The sequence below is a fragment of the Pseudoliparis swirei genome, chromosome 18 (genome assembly GCF_029220125.1).
Source record: "Pseudoliparis swirei isolate HS2019 ecotype Mariana Trench chromosome 18, NWPU_hadal_v1, whole genome shotgun sequence".
Classification (NCBI taxonomy): domain Eukaryota; kingdom Metazoa; phylum Chordata; class Actinopteri; order Perciformes; family Liparidae; genus Pseudoliparis; species Pseudoliparis swirei.
Genome location: NC_079405.1, coordinates 7,479,687 through 7,502,235, shown reverse-complemented (window position 1 = coordinate 7,502,235; position 22,549 = coordinate 7,479,687). Strand labels below are relative to the sequence as shown.

Genomic DNA, 22,549 nt, shown 5'->3' with positions numbered 1-22,549 from the left:
AAATGACTCATTGGATGAACTCAATTAAATAGTTGGCAGGTTTTCCATCCAATAATTATATGCAACTCCAACTCAAATTTAGCACATCAGTGCAATAAAATGTAATTAAGTTAGTCCAACTCATTTGTATCAAATACATCTAAAATAAAATAACGATATTCATTAAATTAAATTAATTTGTGTTTGTCCAACTCAAAATATAAACTAACTAACTAACAAAATATTCAAACTCCACACAGAAGGAACGCCCTGACTGGGAATTGAACCCACGGCCCTCTGGCTGTGAGGCGACAGTGCTAGCCACTACACCACCATACAGCCATGAAAGTGTGTTCACCTCATGTAAACAACTGATTTTCAGCTAGCGCATGCGCAAAGGGTAGTCCTCAATGAAACACATTTATTTTGAGTTGATATGCGCACCATCTAACCTAAATAAATCTAATAAATGAAAGTATTCATATATTTTGTGTTACACCCATTAAATATAAATATCTATTTTTGTAATTGATTTATTTAAATGTATCAAACAATATTTAAATATGTCACCTCGAAGAAGGGCTTGCATCGTTTTTGTGAGTGTAACCTAAATAAATCTAATAAATGAAAGTATTCCTATATTTTGTGTTACACCCATTCAATATAAATATCTTCATTTTGTAATTGATTTATTTAAATGTATCAAACAATATTTAAATGTGTCACCTCTAAGAAGGGCTTGAATCGTTTTTTTGAGTGTATTCAGATTGACATACAGTATATCCACGATAAGTTAATATGTGCCGGGAAATATTTGTCTCCAGCTCTATAGTTGTCTGTGAGATATGGCACATTCACTGAGGTTGAGAAGTGTTGATTGGGTTTCACAGGCTGTACCTATTCGGAAATACTGACACTGTACGACTGTATCACTTCTGTAAATAATTATTTTAGAAGTTCTCGCTGGATATCAGCATAACAGCGAGGTTTGCATATGAAAGTTGTGGATATCAACTTTAATGAGTACATTGTGATGTCATGCGGTTGGGGTGTTTTTTCTTCTTCAAGGTGTCTCTGTCTTGTGCTTCCAATTTACAGTCTCACAGTTTGCAGTGTGGTTTCACCATCTGTCACACAATTCTGCCAGTGTAAGCAGATGACATGTCTACAGGTATGTTTGACTTTAAGAAATCTGCAGTTTTGGAACTATGTTCACTCAAATTTTTGCAGAAAGAACATTAATCACAATACACCCCATTGAATAAACTCTTTATTTTTTAAGGACGTAATCATATACTTGTGGAACATGAATGCCACCTCAGTGTCACAATGCATCTCTAACATCCTTTTTGCATTATATTTTACCTGCATTTCTGATTCTGGCTTATTGCGAGGGGGGAGGTCTCCCTGTCGGCGTAGAAAACAACGCTCCTGTTTTTCTTGTTTATTCCCCGTTGTGCTTCTATTACTGTATCTTGGATGATCGGTCATGCGGCTGACAGTAGGAGCGCCGTGTTGTTCTTGAAGCCTCCCGATCTGCAGGCCAGATCAATTGTTTGATTGCTGCAGAAGCTGAAGGCTGCAACCTGTGGCTTCGCTCTAACCTGCATGAACAGTTCTTTGATAAGGACAACAGGACGGCTCTTCACCCAGCGACTGGCAACACGTTTCAGTGCAGAAATGAATGTACACCAACAAGCAACCATAAGGATTAGTGTCCAATGGGATTTCTCAAGGACTTTCTGAGCTGGGACCGGATTTATTTTTGACAAATTACTGCCTATTTTTAAAGGAAACGGGGCCTATATGAGAAGATTTATTTTTATAGAGGCCGGCTACAAAACCCTGCTCATTAAAAATCCATATTTAGTGTCAGATTGACTTAAGCCAGTTGTGCACTTGTTTAATTATCTTGTTTAAAATCCCACTTTCTAAGAAAAGTCATCCAAGTCAAATCAATGCTTTTAATTTAATCCAATGCAATCTCTGTATTATTAATTTATTGTGGGTGAAAGTGACTGGCAGCTGGTTGAAATAAACAGATCATTTGGTCTTTCGGGGGAAGTTTTGGAGTATGAAAAAACACGTGAAAGCAAAATGCCCTCCAAATGCAAAAGTGAAAATGTACCCATAAGATGTTTTTGAAATGCCAAGTTAAATGCTTCTCTTTTACTCAGCCCTTCTTTGTTATCACGTTTATGAACTGCTGCATGAAAAACACGATATCAATTTAAAGAGAGTGGCGCGAGTGACAGGTTAAAAATGCAAATTGAAAGGCGAGTACATCCATCAATTTGTCTTTTTATGTGTCAGAGGGTTCACACACTGCAACATCTTATTTATACATGCCCTGTACCCTGATACAAGTAATGACAGGTTTGTATTTTCTTCTTTTAGCTGTTGCCACAATATTCACCGTGAACCGATGCACAGCGGTGTGTAGCCCACGGCGTTGGGACACAGTTTTATGAATAACCGACCGCTTGTCAGACATTTTTTTATCATCAGTTTCATTTAATCACCACTCACAGGATTTCATCTTTTGGTTTTTATAGATTTGCACATGCACTTTGTAGTCCCTTTATACGACACTAGGCTGGGAAAAAAACCTTTATAATGTATTAAGGAGAATGAGTTGAGGAGTCTTATAGTCTGAGGGAAAGAAGTAGTGTGTAGTCGGGTGGAACAGCTGATCCTGGCCGGGGTGGGAATTGTCTTTTCATTTCCTTTGGACTGTGAGCGAGCACCTCCTCTCACCAAAAACACTCATTCTTGGTAAAAGGGTTCCAAGGATGTTCTGGGACGCTTTTATTCACCCGCTGCGTACTTCAAGTTCAACGTATTTCAGGTTTTTCTATCAGCCAAATCCTGTTGAATTGCCATTTTTTAAAATATAACTTTGCAGCTGTGAAGGCCACGACAATAAAGCCCACGCAAACACAAACAGAGAATGACATAAGTGTGCACTAAATAAAAAGCAAAAATAAAGTTTTGTAAATAAAGTTGGATCAATCGAAATGTGACACCATCAAAATGATCCTTTAACGCGAGGAGAAGACCTCTAAAACAATTTGCTGTACTGACAACTTGAAACAGTTTGAAGTGTTTCAGGTGTACAGAAGATTTACAGTGTTTTACCGTTTTAAGAGGACGGAAGAACAAGGTGAGAATGTCCTTTTTCCCCCCAGCTCTTTGCAGGTTCCGGTTGCATATTGGAATTTATCAATCAGGGATCCATGCGTATGATTGTAGTGCAGAGTGCTCTGCTTGAGAGTGGTATTGATTGGCTGAGGCGTTGGGCCTCATGCCAGTTCTCATTAGTGGTCTCTGTCCTTTCACCTCTCTTTGTCTCTCATCTCTCCCTCTTGCTGATGTCGCTGTCCCTAAGTGCTTTAATAGAAATGTATTGATCACAGGTGTTGTGAGCCATTTACACACACACACTAAGAAGGACATACATAAACTACAAATGGTTCAAAACAGAGCTGCCAGATTAGCACTCCAGTGTTCAATGAGAACTAATACTGCATATATGCACTCTCGCCTGTCATGGTTCTCAGTTGAAACTCAACTTCACTTTTGTCTTCTTATGTTTTTCAGGAAAGTAGTCTTTAATCAGACACCGGTATATTTCTTCAATCAGTTACAATACACATTTAACAGACATAACCATAACACAAGGAATGCTAGTTTAGGTCAATTGATACCGCCAACCCCAAGAACTAACCTCCTCAAACGTTCTGTTATCTATCCTGCAATTACCGCTTGGAACTTACTACCTCCTCGTTTAACTCACATGATTAATAATTTGTCATTCGAAAAACAATTAAAGGCGCACCTAAGAACATTCACCACTTGACGTATTCTATTGCTTTTCAGTCATCTGATTTTCTTTTTCTTTTTCTTTGTATGAATTAAGTTGAATTGCATCACATATATCTTATCCTTCGACTGTACTGTGCATCTGACTGCACTATTTTTTACTTTGTTGTACTATTTTTAACTGTTGGTTTCACGATATGTTTTGTATGTTTTTGTATGTATTGTATTTTGTCCTTTCTGTGGACCCCAGGAAGATTAGCGGTCGCTAAGGCGTCAGCTAATGGGGACCCAATAAATAAACAATAAACACACACATGCAGACACACATGCAGACACACAGACACACACACAGCACAGGCCGCCTTTCTGTATGTTACACTTCAGAACTGACACTCGTTTGCTCCCATTGATGGCGTATAAAGAGGGTGGTGTGTACTGGGAGCAGGGTGACCCTGGTGGTTGGACCGACCATTCTACAGCCAGAGAACCGCAGGTTCAATGCTGCTCAAGCCGTTGTCAAAGTGTCCTTGAGCAACACACCGACATCTTAACAGCCGAGAGCAGCAGCTGTACGCATTCATGTATGTTGGACTGAAAGGAGGTACATATACGCTATATATACACCTTTGGTTGTGTGAAATATGCCCAAAGGGTTTTCTAAATAATTAATGAATGTTAAATTATACATGCAAATGTTCCTGCCACTAAAGTGCCATTTTTATGCCTCGTGAATTTTCCTAAAACCTATAGAAGTGATTGACTTATAACAAACTAGTTCAAACGTATAAGTTCAAAATCAGAACACAGATGAATATACACTACCGTTCAAAAGTTTGGGGTCATCCAGACAATTTCGTGTCTTCCATGAAAACTCAATTTTATTTCTCAAATGAATTGAAAATTGAATTGAAAATATAGTCAAGACATTGACAAGGTTAGAAATAATGATTAATATTTGAAGTATTAATTTTGTTCTTCAAACTTCAAGCTCAAAGGAAGGCCAGTTGTATAGCTTATATCACCAGCATAACTGTTTTCAGCTGTGCTAACATAATTGCACAAGGGTTTTCTAATCAGATATTAGTCTTCTAAGGCGATTAGCAAACACAATGTACCATTAGAACACTGGAGTGATCGTTGATGGAAATGGGCCTCTATACACCGATGGAGATATTTCATTAGAAACCAGACACATCCACCTAGAATAGTCATTTACCACATTAACAATGTATAGTGTGTATTTTTGATTAATGTTATCTTTATTGAAAAAACAGTGCTTTTCTTTGAAAAATAAAGACATTTCTAAGTGACCCCAAACTTTTGAACGGTAGTGTAGGTATGAATACTTAAATATGAGCTATAATACAATATGCAATATACTGCTAAACAAATGAAATACAGGTAAGGGATGATTCATTTCACATTTTAAAGACAGTGAAGAAACTAGAATGCTGATTATTAATTTTAGATCACCCTTTCCACAATTTAAAAAAAAATCCTTACAGAAAAGGTTGGACATTTTGGGAAATGGAGGGCAAGCAATGGGAAACTAACATGGTGCCGTCCTAAGGTAAAACCAAAAACCCACCTATCAAGCTCTCGAATTAACACTTTTTTATCTCTTTTGTTTAATTCATCCAGTTCTGAGTTTACAGCTAGTTATGCTAAGCTAAGCTGACTATCTCCTGGTTTAGCTTCAGTACAGCGGGATCAGTCACATGAGTTTTTCATGTGAGATGAGATGACTGCTTCCCAAAATGCAAAACCATTAATTTCATACAATTTCATTTGTCGTTGATATTTCAGTTTAGCTTTGTTCTTTCCCAAGTTTATATTACACTTTCTCCGCGTCTCACAGAGACCATACTCAGTAGATCCTAACAACGGCAGTTCACGGTTGTTTCTTCTCAGACGGATCGTTAGTCGGCCTCGTCTGACCGCCGCTCTCCGACCTCTGACCTCTCATCCAGTCCACACTGCATGGCGGTATAGTGTCCGGGCTCAGAGTCAGCGACCTTCGCCGGCAGCTCCGGTTTTAATCAGCAGCTCTTTCCACACGGGCGGCCCCGACCAGCCGCCTCCTGCACCTTAATGAGCCCAGAGGCCCGAGCCAGACATCGGCGCAGCTCGCTCGGTAGCTTCCAATCGTCCTTTCCACACCGCAGCGGAGTGGGCGTACATACAGCGAGACGATGTCCAATGAAGCCGATCATTGTGCAAGACTAGCAGACAAGGTTGAGAAGATTTTCGGGGCTTTCAGTATGACATCTTTCCCTTGACGCTATATTTTTTGACAGCTAATTCCAATATAATGCAGGAGTAATAGAGACATATTATCTTACTGTGTTGCCGTCTGGATCTGTGATTTGTAATGCTGACAGTTAGAATTGGTGAAGTCTTTTTCTATAATCAGGTCATGTCCAATGATTGTCTTTGCTCATCGCCCCTTCTGTGATCGCCCATTGTCCACGGGCATCTATCTCTTAAACAAAGTTTGAATATTCTATTCATGCTATCCCAACTTTGGAAATTAACTTTGATCGGGGGGCTGGCTGGTGGCTTAAAGATAATCACATCAAGGGCATGGAGCCTGACCGGTTTTTGCATCAGTAAGTTTCTGCTCGGTCAAAAGCACTCAATCGGCAATTGTTGTCTTGCCTTTTGTGGGAATGTGAATAGCACCTTATTGATTGGAAGCAAAATGTTTTTAATGTTGGAGATGAGATTTCAGGATTGCTAGCTAATGGGAAGATGGGAGCTTGCTGCAATCTATTTTCAAGTTCAAAGTTACAAATTGAAAATCTTTACAGGCATAATTAAGGCTTATCTGAAAGGAATGTCAAAACTTTTCAAATGCTTTTTTTATTTTTTATTTTTTGCCATCCAATCCTGATGGTTTCGTGTAAAATACCCCAACGTGCTCCGAATAGCGATGAGTCTATGCAGAAAAGTAATGAATATAAAATAGAGAGCAGTATCGATATTTGACCCAACTTAATGGGAGTGAAAACAACGTCCTAGTAATTGATATTGTAATGTTCATCCACGTAAATAAGCAGTTAACTGATGTTAATCAAGTCATTTCCCTGAAGTATATGTGTTTTTGATGTTATATACTCTATTTTAGTCTTATCCCAATGGATAAATTATCTTTCCCATCTTCTGGTTGGGGTGCAGGGTAAGGGGATTAAGTGTGTTGCTCAAGGATACGTGAGCAGGTGGAGCTGCACTCGGGGCCCAAAGTCAGGCTCCTCCACCTGGGGGGTGACCTGGATTTATAAGTAGCCATGACTCAAATGCACTCAGCCAAACGGGCTATTCGTGAGATCAATATTCTCATCTGACTTTCAGCAAGAAAGTGAATCAGATCTTTTCCTACAAATGTTGAATTCATCCAAAATACATCCAAAATACATACATCTGTGTGAAGTTTGTATCAAGCGCTATAGTGGAATGTTATCGTCACATTTCAAATAAAACAATACTTCATCAAAATATCTCAAAGGCACAACGAATAGATACAAACAAGCCTGGCATTCACTTTCTTCAGTCGGCGCTGAAGAATAATTACAATTTAAGAACAAAGAATTATGAAAATAATTACCTTGAAGAAAATAAAAATGCATAAAAGAAAATGCTGCTTTTATAACCAAATCATGTTTAATCTTAAATGTTTGAAACGAGACTCAAATGCACTCAGCCAAACGGGCTATTCGTGAGATCAATCTTCTCATCTGACTTTCAGCCAGAAAGTGAATCAGATCTTTTCCTTAAAAATGTTGAAGTTATCCAAAATACTTGCTCCAGATGTATGTGTGAAGTTTGTATCATGTACTATGGTGAAATGTTGAAAATGATGTGTTATAGGTCTTGTTTATTTAATTCCACTTGGCCACACAGACCTCCGTTGTTGAAAGCACATCAATGAGTCACATGACGTAAATGACAAACAATGGGTATTCATTCGCAGATGAAAATAGTTCCCAACAATTGCACCTTTTACACCTGTTTGAGTCATTGCGCCCAGCTGTTTCACGAAATTAAATTAAACTATATGTTCTGGTCTTTTTAAAAATGGGATTCAGAATAACACACGACTTACAACATTGTGCTGTCAACTATTTAATTACATCTATAAATATTGGACAAAATAACAGGAACACCCTTGTAATCCCAAAAAGTAGTTATTCAGATAATTCTTTTAATTTATTTAAACTGTCAGATGAGCAGAAGTACTGCAGTGGTCATTTCATGTAGCTTTCAATCAGCAGTAGTGAGCATCTTTTTGTGAACACTGGTCCTACAGCCAACATTTGAATTCAAAGACAGCTTTTACAGAAATGGTGTCAGAATCAGAACATTTTACTTAATGATTGTTGTTTTTGTTGTTCTTATTACCTTCACATTGAAAATGCGGAAGGTTATGTTTTGATCACCGTGTATTTATTTATTTATTTGTATGAGTGTTAATCGCATAACACAAAAAGTATTAAACCGAATCGCATGAAATTTGGTGGGATGATTGGTTATTATCCGGGGACCATTTGATTCGATTTTGGGATCAATCAGGTCAAAGGTCAAGGTCATGAAAAGGTCAAAATCTTCTTTTTACCATAGCACGGTCAATTTGTATCCAATTGGCATGCAACTAATGCCAAAATGTTCATAATTCAATGCCCAATCTTGTGATATGCGAAGGTATGCGCTCTACCGAGTGCCCATTCTAGTTACTATTGTCCAGTTTGTAAATGTCTTTTATGTGAAATAGTTTTGTTATTTCATCCGTTTGGTTTTCGAAAGCGGCGACACCCATGCACATTGAAGAAAAGAAATGGCCAACGTTTACTGGAGCGATATTATTTGCTTGCTGACGAGATGATTTCGCTGTTGCCGTCGCACGCATTCTAACCATCGTGTGTGTTTGTGCTTCCAGTTCACGTGAAAGAGGGAACCTGTGAGGTAATTGCCGCTCACCGATGCTGCAACAAGAACAAGATCGAAGAGAGATCCCAGACTGTCAAGTGCTCCTGCTTCCCTGGACAGGTGGCGGGAACAACAAGAGCGGCTCCATCTTGTGTAGACGGTATGCCAGACTTCTCATTGTCGTGTTGCTAATGATATTGCGACCGACTTCTGATTAGGGTAGAAATGCAGCGACACGACTGTCAGACCTGTCGCCATGCTTCTGGTGCTTGTTATCTGGATATGAGAGGTGTGTTGTGTGGAGGAAGAAAATAGGATGTTGTGATCTCGCCCGCCGTGTCTCGAAGGCCTTATAATCCTCAAAATCGAACCGCCCACCGGTTCATTCGTTCGCCCCCCTTTTGTCTGTTGCCGAGAGCGTGTCAGACCTCGTGTTCAGCGGAGTAAACAGAAGGTCAGGTCATTTAATATCATGTCAAAGGTGGCCTCCGTTACAGGTGAATCGATCCCCATCTCCTCTGCTCGCTGAAATGGCTCGGGCAGGGAATTCCTCAGATTTGACAGTTTCTCTTTTCACTTTAGAAATGTCAGGGGAAACGGTTTCTCCCCTGAAGGCCTCCTCGGAGCAACATAAGACCTTGATGCACAAACCTCCGCGGCACGCTTTGTTACCCCCTCCGACATGCCGACATTCACCTTCCTCACACACCTGCACGCAACATTCCCCGGCTTGACGTTGACCCACGTCCTCTAATTCAGACCCGAAAACACACTGGGTGACAGCATCTGGCAGGAGTCGAAAGACGCTCTCTTCAATCACTGGGATGTACACTAACCGTTCAAAAGTTTGGGGTCACTTAGAAATGTCTTTATTTTTCAAAGAAAAGCACTGTTTTTTCAATAAAGATAACATTCATCAAAAATACACACTATACATTGTTAATGTGGTAAATGACTCTTCTAGGTGGAAACGTCTGGTTTCTAATGAAATATCTCCATAGGTGTATAGAGGCCCATTTCCATCAACGATCACTCCAGTGTTCTAATGGTACATTGTGTTTGCTAATCGCCTTAGAAGACTAATATCTGATTAGAAAACCCTTGTGCAATAATGTTAGCACAGCTGAAAACAGTTATGCTGGTGATATAAGCTATACAACTGGCCTTCCTTTGAGCTTGAAGTTTGAAGAACAAAATTAATACTTCAAATATTAATCATTATTTCTAACCTTGTCAATGTCTTGACTATATTTTCTATTCAATTTTCAATTCATTTGATAAATAAAAGTGAGTTTTCATGGAAGACACGAAATTGTCTGGATGACCCCAAGCTTTTGAACGGTAGTGTATATAGAGACCAAAAGCACTTCAACCAGGGCAGAACCGAGCTACACTTTAAAAACACCATTATTACAATTGCCTCTTTGTTTTTATTCTTATTTCTTACTGTGCTCTTCTCCTCACAGCATCCATAGTTGCACAGAAGTGGTGGTGCCAGATGCATCCCTGCATGGATGGGGAAGAGTGTAAAGTGCTGCCGGATCTCAAAGGATGGAGCTGCAGTACAGGAAATAAAGTCAAGACAACCAAGGTGGGTCCGATTCGCAAAAGTGGTCCATATTCTTTTATTTGTGATGAGTAAAAGTCTGGCCAGGGCCTGGGGATAATACCAGTCGTAACCAAATGTGACCCTAGAATAATGGAGATGGGCTGGATATGTGTTTGAAAACGAAAGAAGCGAGATAGCACTCAAGGAGATTTTTTTTAGCAACTTCAGATGAGTGCTAGCAGCAGGAGTAGGAGGCAGCAGGGGAGGAAGATGTGACTCACAGGGTGTTTCTTAGAAAGGAGTTGAGTTTAGCCATCTATTTTGGTACACCTTGTAATTTGTGTTGGAAGGCTAAGTAGAGTCAGTCCATTGTATTTTGATTTAAGTTGCTAATGTGTGCAAAGTAGATCAGGTATCTAGTAATCAGGGATTGAGGAGGAGGTAAAACTATTGTTCACGTATTATTATAGAATCTGTGTTAATCTGTACTGTCTGTCATATTGTGAAATATGTCACTGATGTGCTGTACAACGTTGAGTCACAATGCTCTTATTATGCTCTATTATTTCTGTGTGAGCTCATCAGAGAAGATACATGAACGGAAAAAGGTGAAGTAAGATGGTGCCTTGCTTGCTGCCAATCTCCAGAATTTGAATTCCCCACGTGGGTCCATGTGGTGCTGATGACAGTCACCAAAACTGTCCAATCAATGATTTACCTGAAAACTAGACACCAGCATTCTGTTGATGCCTACATATTGTTAATTATTCCTTCCTTGGAGGGAGTGAGTGCAGAAGTTAGATATTAAATGAAGGGATAATGATATTTTGTCATCTCTGCATGGACCTAAAGTACAATTTCATAAAAAAACAGAATAACAGGGTTGAAAGGATTTGATGCACATGAATAACAATAATTATATATACATATATAAATATATTTATATATATATAATGAATAATATCAGGAATGAACTCTTATTTGAGAACCGAATGTATATTGCAAAATGTATATTTATAGAATAGATCATCTTGAGACTCACAGTTTTCAGCTTGTGGTTTAGGTGAGAAATGACATGAGGACGCTTGTGGCACACGGCAACGTGAAGATAATTGAAAATCAATTATCACCTCTCAATCAGTGCGATTGTACACACGTGGGTTCAGGGGTACAAATTGGAAAGCGTTCCCTCTTGGGATCAGAGCCGAGACGCAGCTCACACAGTCTCTTGGGTTTAGCGCAAAGGGTACGAGTGCAGGCTGGAGTCGGGTCCCCGCCTTTGAACAGTCGGAGCAGGCTTGCATATCACTTCAAAAGTGCCAGCGAGAAGCAAAACAAAGGCGAGTGACGGCAGGAGAAATACAAATAAACAATAAACAAAGATCCCCCCAGGAAGCCACCGTGTCGAGTAGGTTGTGCTGAGGCAGGACAGGAGGGCTCAAGCTGTAGCATTCCTGAGATTAATAGAGGTTATCTGGACGCGTGTTTGGGTTTTTTTTAGGGTGTGGAAGACCTGAAGCGGATGCTAGGTGAGGAGTGTGGGGGTGGGGGGGGCGGCGGGGTGGGGGCACAGTGGCCCCCTAGCCATCCATCACAGCCGAGTGTTTGACTCAACAAACGCCTGTAGTTGAGCTGCCTCTTCCATTATTCATGGCTACAGGAGGCATGGACGAAGCAGAGCTTTTTATTTTTGCCAGGTTAATAATTCATGCCCTCTCACACAGCCACGGGAAAGCAGAAACAGAGGCACAGACAAGCAGGGGTCCAGGTGGCTCGCAGTAGCCGTCAGAACCGCGACTCTTTTTTTTGTTGATTTGGGAGTCAGCGGGGGTCGCTCCATGCTCGTGGCCCCGCAGCCTCCTACAGAGAGCCAGCGAGGGACTGCCTGTGTGTGCTGGAGGACCTCTGTACTCCAGCTTCCTGGACCGTTAACATCATTCTGAGGAATAAACGGAGCGTTCTGCTGAAGATTGAGCTCAGGGTGTGTTCCCTTTTAAAATGGCGTCCCTAGGCTGCATCGTATACGGCTTGGAATAATAGATACAGGCAAAATGTGTTTGATTGAAGATATATTTTGACTTTTATTTAATATGCCAGAGTTCAGGCCAGTCATATGTTGACCGTCCACCCAAACCGATGGAGCCCACACTGTCACTAACTACAGTCAGAGGGTTTACAACGCTAGTTTACCTGCTCTGCTAATATTTTATATCGAAACGGAATGTTTTGAAAAACGTATATATCTCCTTCCAACCTCTCCAGGGTACGAGTACTACTCTTATTTAACGTTTAATTATGACTCGCTCCAAACATCTGCAGGGCTCTCAAGTTTTGAAGACAGGCAAGAGTGACATTTCCATCAGCACCCCCCCACCCCAGAACGAAATTTTCGGATATCAGTCAGTCGCGCGCACAATTCCAGGATGCTTTATTTTCATTGGTTGCTGGATTAAATCTTACCCAGATACAACAGATACATTTTTTTTCTGATTGGCTATTGTGTATTCCATTTCTTTTTTTTGATTGGCTGATAAGTGGCACCTCACAGCAGAACTCCAGGGGAGCGCTTGATTCCTCCACGGTGAGGGCAGCGCGGCCAGCTCATGTCGACGCGCTGCGGCACATTACAGTTTTTCTCCATTGCTTTGGCTCAATTCTTGAAACAGAAATTACATTCTCAAAGCTCTTAGTGCATTTGGTAAAATAGCCTATATGGTTCAGCACAACTACATAGATCACCTTCAAAAGGTCATATCTCACCCAAAACAGTTAACTCAAGCTTCAAAACCAAATCATTTTCTCATCAAAATAGTCAGTGCCCCCAAAATGAAAACTTCCTTCTCGATTGCTGTGGCTCATCTCTCTCGGAAAAAAAAGGACATTCTCAAAGCTTTAAATACATTTGCCAAAATAACCTAGATGGTTTAGCAAAACACTATGGCACACCTGCAAAAGGTCATATCTCTCCCAAAACAGACAACTCATCAGTCAAAACTAATTCCTTTTCTCATACAAATAGTCAGTGCCCCCAAAATGAAAAGTCCCTTCGTCATTGTTTAAACACTGCAGGTCAAAATGTTTAGATGTTTTGTCAGTATGTCAGTGGACCATAGAAATATCCCTCATGTGCACATTTCAATCTTGGCTTAGTCCTTTGACACTGAATGGTTACTGTAGGAGATGTTTTCTTTCCAGAATACTTTGTGTATCAAACAGAAAAAAGATTAATTCAAGAGGAGCCAACAAGGTTTCCCATCAGATACTGTATTGCACTTACAGGACTGTCTCAGAAAATTAGAATATTGTGATAAAGTTCTTTATTTTCTGTAATGCAATTAAAAAAACAAAAATGTCATGCATTCTGGATTCATTACAAATCAACTGAAATATTGCAAGCCTTTTATTCTTTTAATATTGCTGATTATGGCTTACAGCTTAAGAAAACTCTAAAATCCTATCTCATAAAATTTTAATATTTCCTCAGACCAAGTAAAAAAAAAGATTTATAACAGCTGAGTGTTTGTCAAGGCTCAGGAAACCCTTGCAGGTGTTTCGAGTTAATTAGACAATTCAAGTGATTTGTTTAATACCCTACTAGTATACTTTTTCATGATATTCTAATATTTAGAGATAGGATATTTGAGTTTTCTTAAGCTGTAAGCCATAATCAGCAATATTAAAAGAATAAAAGGCTTGCAATATTTCAGTTGATTTGTAATGAATCCAGAATGCATGACATTTTTGTTTTTTTAATTGCATTACAGAAAATAAAGAACTTCATCACAATATTCTAATTTTCTGAGACAGTCCTGTATACTGCCATGGAAATTCTTATAGTAATTGCAAAACAGAAACAGAAAATGTGTAAAGCAAAAAATAGTGTCAAACAAAAAGCACATCAAAAATAAAAATTAAGTATAGCCTACACTACTGTTACAAAACATTCAGTAGGAAAGTAAAGCAAAGCTGGAGTTCAAAGCTGGAGTTCATCCTCACTCTCCTGCTCATCCTCTCACTCACGTCTGTCTGGCCACAGATTTTCGGCAACATTGCATCTGATGTTCTCCCTTGCTATGCAACGGCGGAAAAATCGTCGTGCATGCCGCAACCATTCCCTGCACTGATCTGCTGTGACATCGGCACAAGCAGCATCCATTTCCTGGAGAAGGGACCTCTGGTTTAGAGTCCGATGCTCATGTACTCCTTGATTAGTAAAGTTCTAGTTGCACCTGAAATTGAAGCCGATGATCCAAGAGATCCATATTACAGTATATACCATGATGTTTTTCATGGTATTATTTGCCTGAACGATTTTGACAGTGGAGTGAACTATTGTGCAGGTGATGATGTACACAAGGAAATTATGCCAAGATGTTTTGCAGAGAACAACCACTTGACTGAGAAGCAACAGTCAGTTTAGACCAGCAAGATGTATTCAATTGGGCTAACTGAAGGCAATTGTACCAAACCGTTTACACAGATGTGCTAAATCATTTGAAATGTGTGCAAGCTGTAGGCAATTGTACTTGTCATTTGCAAGGAGTTTCTAAAACAATTGCAATTTGATTAAAGGAATGAGAAATTCAAATCTGTTGTGAACAAGTGCCCAGTGGTTTGGAGGTTTGCACGAGTTGTTTTGAGAATGTCATTTCTGTTTCAAGAATTGAGCCAAAGCAATGGAGAAAAACTGTAAAACATTAAATAGCCGAGTTTTTTTCAGCGTGAGAAATACGATGTGTGGCGGGAGTGCGTGACTTAAGACCGAAATGCGTGAGTGTCACACTCAATGCGTGAGACTTGAGAGCCCTGCATCTGGAACACTTGCGTGAGATTCTGTGGAGCAGAGACGGATATTTGTCGGACCCCGGTCTGAGCTGGCAGACGCTGGGCTGTGATTGGCCGTGTTCAAGAGGCGGGACTTGGTGTCAGTTGTCAAAGCGAGTCTCAAGGTGAAGAAAAGACAAATTGCTAGTCAGTTACGAGCCTTTTAGGTCTGTGAATGCACACTATTTGATTTGATATCTGAACATGTCACATAACTAGGGATCTTACAAAGTCCTTTCAGCACAAAGACTTCCTGTAGCCACGGGAACACTCCACATCTAATAGTTTATGGTTTAGTCCAACAACAACATGTCAATTGCCTCAAGTTTACCGTTAACATTTTTTTAAAATATATATAGAAATAAATCACATTACTCCACTTATCTCTGGAAAAAAAGATGAAATCGTTTGAATCTGATTCATCATTAAATATATTTATTTTAATATTGCGTTGATTTTAATTCATAACTGTAAATAACTTTGTAACTTCAGTTTTGAAACGTGCTCTATGAATACCGTTGTCTGCTAGTTTAAATGAGAAACTTTGAGCTAACCTGCTCTGCAATTTGTATGTGGATACATAATATATATATGTAAACAAACACCCCAGTTGCAGAAAATGCCGTGTGTGCAGTCCCAGAAATTATTTCTTATTTAATGTCCAGCGGTGGCACTGTTGACAGAATAATGGTGTCATTTCACGATGAAGTCGCATCAATAAATCAGGCGGCGTAACGCCCCGCAGGCTCCTCCTCAGACAACTCCAGTGGTTCGCCCTTTCTCTGCATGTCCGCCAGCAGATCGTTTTATAGCCCTGCTGGTGATGTCAGGGATTATAACCCTGGCAGCTCCGGCTTTTCACTTCCTATCAATCAGAGATCAAAAGAACCGCAGAGCCGTCCCACTTGACAGGTGCCACGATGCTTGTTCAGAATGTGTTGAGGCTCGGTGATGGATCGCTGTCTGAGGTGGATTTCCTTTTCCAGACACAGTGGAAATAAGCCGAGAATTCTCTCCGTCACCATCGTTTCAAAGCTACGAATAGCCCCCTGTATAATGACTTCCAGCTTGAAATGTGGCATGTGTGTCTTTCTTTCTTGCTTTCGAGCACAATTTGTACAGTGAACGTGTCACTGTTCCGTTGGTGGACGGAGAGATACTTGCGCAAATGCCTAATTCTTAAAAAAATTCCGACACGTTCGTATGCATCACAGCTCCTGATCGACGAAGGCAGAAGCTCGTTAGGCAGTCGGCTGGGACTAACATCCAGAGGCGCTCTCTCGGTAGAGGATGGCTTGTCGGTGCAGTTGAGCGCTGGGATTTATGTGAGAACGCTTAGTTTAGAAGATAGATGATAACCTAGTGGTCTGTAATCCACCGTGTATTCTATCACACATGAGACAAAAAGGGTATTTCTCATTAAAAAAAAGGAAATCACAAAACAAGTTTAGGACTACTTATATTGTTATGGCATCAGGACACGATTGGAAATGAAAAAGAGAAGTAAAAAGTTGTAAAAATGTACTTTTCCCACTGCAACTGTTGCAGAGTGGAGGTCCGGGGGGTGAAATGGCGGCGCTGCAGTTGAAATCCAATGTGAGTCGAGTCTAAATTAAGGTTAGATTAACAAGCCAATACTACATTGCAGTGCAATGATGTGTCCGAACCGACCAGCTGGACTTGCTCGGGCGATGGCAGCTACAATCCCTCACTGGCTTCCCATCCGCACACACTGCCGGCTCCATGTGGCAGCAACGGCATGAAACACGGCACATGTCCCACTCACCTGTTGATTGAAGTGACTTTAAAAGAAGTGAGCGACATTCTCCTGTATGAGAGGGTTTATTTACAGATATCTTAGAAGCTGTACTCTCAGCCTACGCGACAAACTCACTTCAATCGATGTATCGTCGTACGCCTCTTGAGATATTTTAGTCGCATCAAGTCGAGCAGTTATTTAAAGACAAATTAGTGCTTGTGGCTTCAAGTTGCTTCAAAATGTAACTCATCTTTTTTGCTAAAAATAAGCTTAAATCACTGAAGTTGAACCATGTAATGTGTTAGATTACAGCGCAGTGGATTTTCAGTGAGAAACAGTGTGTGAATGAAGAGATATCGAGGGTTAAAAGACTGAAAGACGACGTGAGACGTTTAGTCGATGGACAGCCCGCGAAGAGGCTCCTCTTCATTCCACTGACGATTGATCCGTGTGTTTTTTTCGCCGGAGGCTGACCTGACATGCGATTTGCACATTTAGAGCAATATTATAACCATGAAAGAATATTGCATTCAATGCTGAAAAAATTTATATTTCGTGTAGTTTTGTCTCTATAATAATGAGCATGGGACTCACACACACGCACACAGACACACACACATGACCACACTCCTCCTCCTCCTCCTCCTCCTTCTTCTTCTTCTTCTTCTTCTTCTTCTTCTTCTTCTTCTTCCTCCTACTCCTCCTCCCTCCTCCTTCTTCTTCCCTCCTGGAGGCCTCCTCCACACACATGCCACTTTAACATGCACTTTAACTTAAACACACGTCACATGTAACATACACTTTTAACTTAAACACACGTCACTTGAAACACACACCTAAACACTTTAACGTTATTTGTTGTCCGAGCACTTTATCTTTATCTTTATCTTATCTGTCGCGTTGATTGTTGTTTGTCATGTCTAAATGTTGCACCTTCCGCCAAAAAAAATTCCTCGTTTGTGTAAACATTCCTGGCAATAAAACGGTTTCTGATTCTGATTTCTGATTCTGATGTGCTTCAGTAGCTCTCCATCAAATGTAAGGCCTCAGAACCTCCAGCTGACCAGTCAGTGGTGGTCTTTCATCCAGATTCAAGATTCAAGATTCAAGATGTTTTATTTGTCACATACACACACAGGGTGTGCAGTGAAATGAAAGTGGCAATGCTCAGCAGGAATGTGCAAGGGCAACAAGTACACACTATTTACAATAAAAAACAACACAATATTTACAGTAAGTGTGTGTGTGTGTGTGTGTGCCTAAGAGGGGCAGTTGTGTGGGTCTATGTGGGGGTCCTGGTGAGGTCGGAGTTCACAGTCCTGATGGCCTGAGGAAAGAAACTCCGTCTCAGTCTCTCTGTTCTTGCAGCGTGACTACGGAGGCGCCTGCCTGACCGCAGCAGCTGAAACAGTCTGTTGTTGGGGTGGTGAGGATCCTTCATGATCCTGCCGGCTCTGGTTCTGCACCTCCTGGTGTACAAGTCCTGCAGGGTGGGGAGTGTAGTTCCAATAGTGCGTTCAGCCGAACGCACTACTCTCTGCAGAGCCTTCCTGTCCTGAGCGGAGCAGTTGCCAAACCAGGCTGTGATGCTTCCTGTCAGGACGCCTCTACAGCTCCAGAGTAGAAGGACTGAAGGATCCTCTGGGAAACTTTAAATTTCCTCAGCTGCCTGAGGTGGTAGAGGCGCTGCCTTGCCTTTCTCACCAGAGTGTCTGTGTTCGTTGACCATGTCAGATCCTCGGTGATGTGGACTCCCAGGTATTTATACCCGCTCACCCTCTCCACAGTAGTCCCGTTAATCCCCAGTGGTGAGTACGTCCTCTGTTGTTGTACCCTCCTAAAGTCCACAATCAGCTCCTTAGTTTTGGTGACATTCATGATGAGGCTGTTGTCCTGGCACCAGAGTGACAGATCAGCAACTTCCTCCAGGTAGGCCTTCTCGTCGTTGTCGGAGATCAGGCCCACCACCACTGTGTCATCCGCAAACTTGATGATGGTGTTGCAGCTGAACCTGGCCACACAGTCATGTGTGTACAGGGAGTACAGTAGGGGCTGAGGACGCAACCCTGGGGATCCTGTGTTCAGGGTGAGGGGTTTGAGGTGTGTCTGCCCACCCTGACCACCTGTGGCCTGGCGGTCAGGAAGTCCAGGATCCAAGCACACAGGGGGTGTTCAGTCCCAGCTCAATCAGCTTGCCGCCAGTCTGGAGGGACTATGGTGTTGAAAGCTGAACTATAATCAATGAACAGCAGTCTCACATAGCCCCCTCTGGCTGTCCAGATGAGAGAGTGTGGTGTGCAGTACCTGGGAGACAGCATCATCCGTGGATCTGTTTGGGCGATAAGCAAACTGCAGCGGGTCCATGGAGGAAGGGAGGAAGGCGCAGATGTAGTCCTTTATCAGCCTCTCAAAGCATTTCATGACCACCGAGGTGAGGGCCACCGGTCGGTAGTCATTCATACATGCTGGAGAAGCATTCTTGGGCACAGGGACAATAGTGGATCTCTTGAAGCAGGCGGGGACCACGGACTCAGCCAGGGAGAGGTTGAATATTGTGGTGAACACTGGAGCTAGCTGGTTAGCACAGGTCTTCAGTACTCGCCCAGATATGCCATCTGGACCTGCAGCTTTCCTGGTGTTCACCCTCAACAGAGCCCTCCTCACACTGTGCTCAGTCACAGAGAGTGTGTGTTCATCCCCAGCGGTAGAACCCACCTCGGCTACGCTAACGGTGTCCCGAGGCAGCTTAAGTGTCAAACCCTGAGGACCTGCCCTCTGCTCTCTGGGCTCCTCTGTGTGTGTTTACTCACCGATCGGCCTCACAGCGACGCGCCGCAGCACCGCGCCATGCTAGTGGCTTTGATAAGACTTCACATGGCTTCACGCGATTGTTCCAGCATTCATCGCTTTGTTTTTTATCCACCGTTCGTGTTGTGTCTTTTATCCCTTACTGAAAGTGAAATCCCCTTTCAATGCTGCGTTCATATTTGTGTGACTCACTAAGTTTTGAGAAAGAGGTAAGAACAATAAATACCGTGTATACATTATTGATTACCAGCGCCACAATAATGAGCATGATTCTAAGCGCGTTCATTGGTCGATTGTTGTTGATTATTATTATGGTTGACCCAATGCAACAATAGCATCACGGCATCATGTTCGCAATGTTCTCTCACGCCGCCGTTCCCGAGGATTGTCACATGGACGTGAACATGACATCGTGGCTCCCCGCACAGCAGGGCATGGCGTCTCGGGCTGATCAAAAATCACACTTCCACAAGATATTATAATTGTATCCCTCGGATGACGGATGGTGAGCGGTAAACCCCTCGCTGGTTCAACTGGTGGGACTCCAGCAACTGCTAATTGAATGACAGTAATTTGCAAGTGTATTCGTGTGTGTGTGTGTGTGTGTGTGTGTGGGTCACAGTGCCTCCTACATCAGAAGGCAAGTCAAAAAGTTACTTGTGTTGTACTTTTAAAGGGCAAAGCAACAAGGAACAGCGTTCCCCTCCGAGAGTCTGCTCGGCGCTCGAGTGAGGGTCGCACAAACTGCATCTTCCAATCTTTGGGATTTAATATTCATGAATAGTCCGAGAAAACTAATGTCAGCGGCGTGTCATCATGAATAAAGATGCCCGCGTTTGCATACAAATCCTGATCAGCATTATGGTATTTGCATGACTGTTCATTTGACTCCGTCTTCTCATTTCTGCTGCGTAACGCCGCAGATGTTTGAAATCATAAACAGACCGGCTGGGAATACGCTCACCTTGAACCTGTCACCATTCTGACGGATGAGCTCATGCGAGCGGTGCGACACCAAAACAAGAGTTTGCCGTAATGAGATTCGGTTTGGAGTGGAGCAGGAATGATCAATTCAAGTAATATTCAATAGAGCGAAACCTGATTTGAGTCGGCCGCGATTTGAGTTCAATGCTAACATCTGCATAACATCTGCATGCCATTATGATGACAATGTCAACGTGCTGATGCTGAGCAGGTCTTGTTCACTATTTTGGTTTAGCTCGTTAGCAGGCTAACTTTCGTTGATGGGCGAGCCGTCGTTGAGGCAATTTCTTGCTTGTCATATGTGAATATTTGCTGGTTTTCTTCATCTTCGATGTTAGTAGATTTAATTGTTTTGGGTTCTGACTGTTGGGTTGATGAAATTAGGCAATTTCAATCTGTCAACTTGGGCTTCACGGTATTTTAATGGCTTTCAAGAGGCCAAACTATTTATTAATAAATCAAGAATGCAATCTTCAGAAGCATATTCATTAAAAGAAACTTAAATTGCAGCCCTAATTTGAACAAAGCGACGTCCATTTTTCAGAAATGATGAATCGATTTTAGGGCTACATTTCTCCATGTTTATAAAAGAAATCTCTTTCTCCACACTTGACGTTCTAATTTGAAAAGTATTTTGGCTTTTTTCAAGATGTCTCAACTAATAAGCACTCTTTGAGTTTAATTATCCCCTCTCAGTGGTTTATGTCACATTGCATGTCAGAAAGCACTGGTTTTGAGACTATACGTCGACTATTTGTCATCATTAATGATTTAATTAAATCAATTCATCAATTCATGTCACTGGTGACGAGATCTTCTTCTGATCCCGACCTCTGTTTTTCTTTTCCTTTCTCTGTCTTCACAGGTCACCCGATAGTCCTCTGCTTCCAGGATGACCTTGTTTGAAGCCAGACGTTTGCTTCTTTGACCGAGACATTTGGATATCATGTGTTTTTGAGGATTTGTGGAAACCAGGGACCAACAAGGACAATAACATTCCCCTCGAACGAGTGGAGGAAGAGGACCAGGAGCATCATATCCAAAAGTATTCCTGACTTTAGATCCAGCATCCACAGTAGCCGTCTCTGAACTATACTGCCCACTAAATCTCTCTTTGTGTTATAGTTTTATTCCTATGGATTAGAAGACTCAACCATGAAGATATGTATTGACTCAAAGACTATGGATTACACCAGAAAAAAGAAGAAAAAAAACATCCCTAAAACCAAACCATGTGATGTGAAACCTTTGTGTTATTTTCATGCCACAAAGAGCCCCAGGACTCATGATGCATATCTGTGTTGAAGATCTCTTGAGATCATAAGCATTTTTCATTCCTTTTAGCCTTATGGAGCAGAGATATCTCTTCTGATTTTGTCTTTGTTGATTTGAAGCTATCAAGTGTTCGGCTTTCTTAAGTTCGTTAGGATGTCGAGTCTTGTTTTTAAAGACGGAAGACGATGCCACAACAATGAAACACCGAGAACATGTGATGAAGAAGGGTCAACACAGCTGAGTTCTGCCAACTTGTTTAAATGGTATCTGTAGTTTTCATAGCCTGGTGACTACCATCGAGTACAAATGTCAATATTATCTCAATAAATCTAACTCAAAGAATATCACTGTTCAGAAACATGTGGGTGTTTACAGTGTATGTTAATGCTCTTTGTGTACCGGCCACGATGATGTGAAAGGAGGAAAATGTGACATTCGGCAAATGTAAAAATGGGCCGCGTTCAAAAATACAAGCAGAAAACCTCCCGACGCTGTTTCTTAAAATGAACATCCTTCACGGAAAAGCCATCTTAATTGTGGACCGGGGAGACACCGATAATTAGCTCTCACTCGAACACAACCCCTAATCCCATTTGATACATCTCCAAAAAAACTAGATGTGATCG

General features: G+C 41.4%; 1 protein-coding gene across 4 annotated transcripts in view; it reads left to right on the top strand.

Moving 5' to 3' along the window:
* Window positions 1–22,267, top strand: part of tafa3a (TAFA chemokine like family member 3a) — a 124,651-nt gene extending 102,384 nt beyond the window's left edge. For 3 of the 4 annotated variants that reach the window (XM_056437787.1, XM_056437789.1, XM_056437788.1), the window contains 3 exons: window positions 8,735–8,884; window positions 10,191–10,315; window positions 21,514–22,267. In XM_056437787.1, the coding sequence (XP_056293762.1) occupies window positions 8,735–8,884; window positions 10,191–10,315; window positions 21,514–21,525 (287 nt within the window). In that variant the 3' untranslated portion in view covers window positions 21,526–22,267. The remainder of the gene's footprint in view (window positions 1–8,734; window positions 8,885–10,190; window positions 10,316–21,513) is intronic. The other variant, XR_008834447.1, reaches the window with a different exon arrangement.
* The last annotated feature ends 282 nt before the right edge of the window (window positions 22,268–22,549 follow it).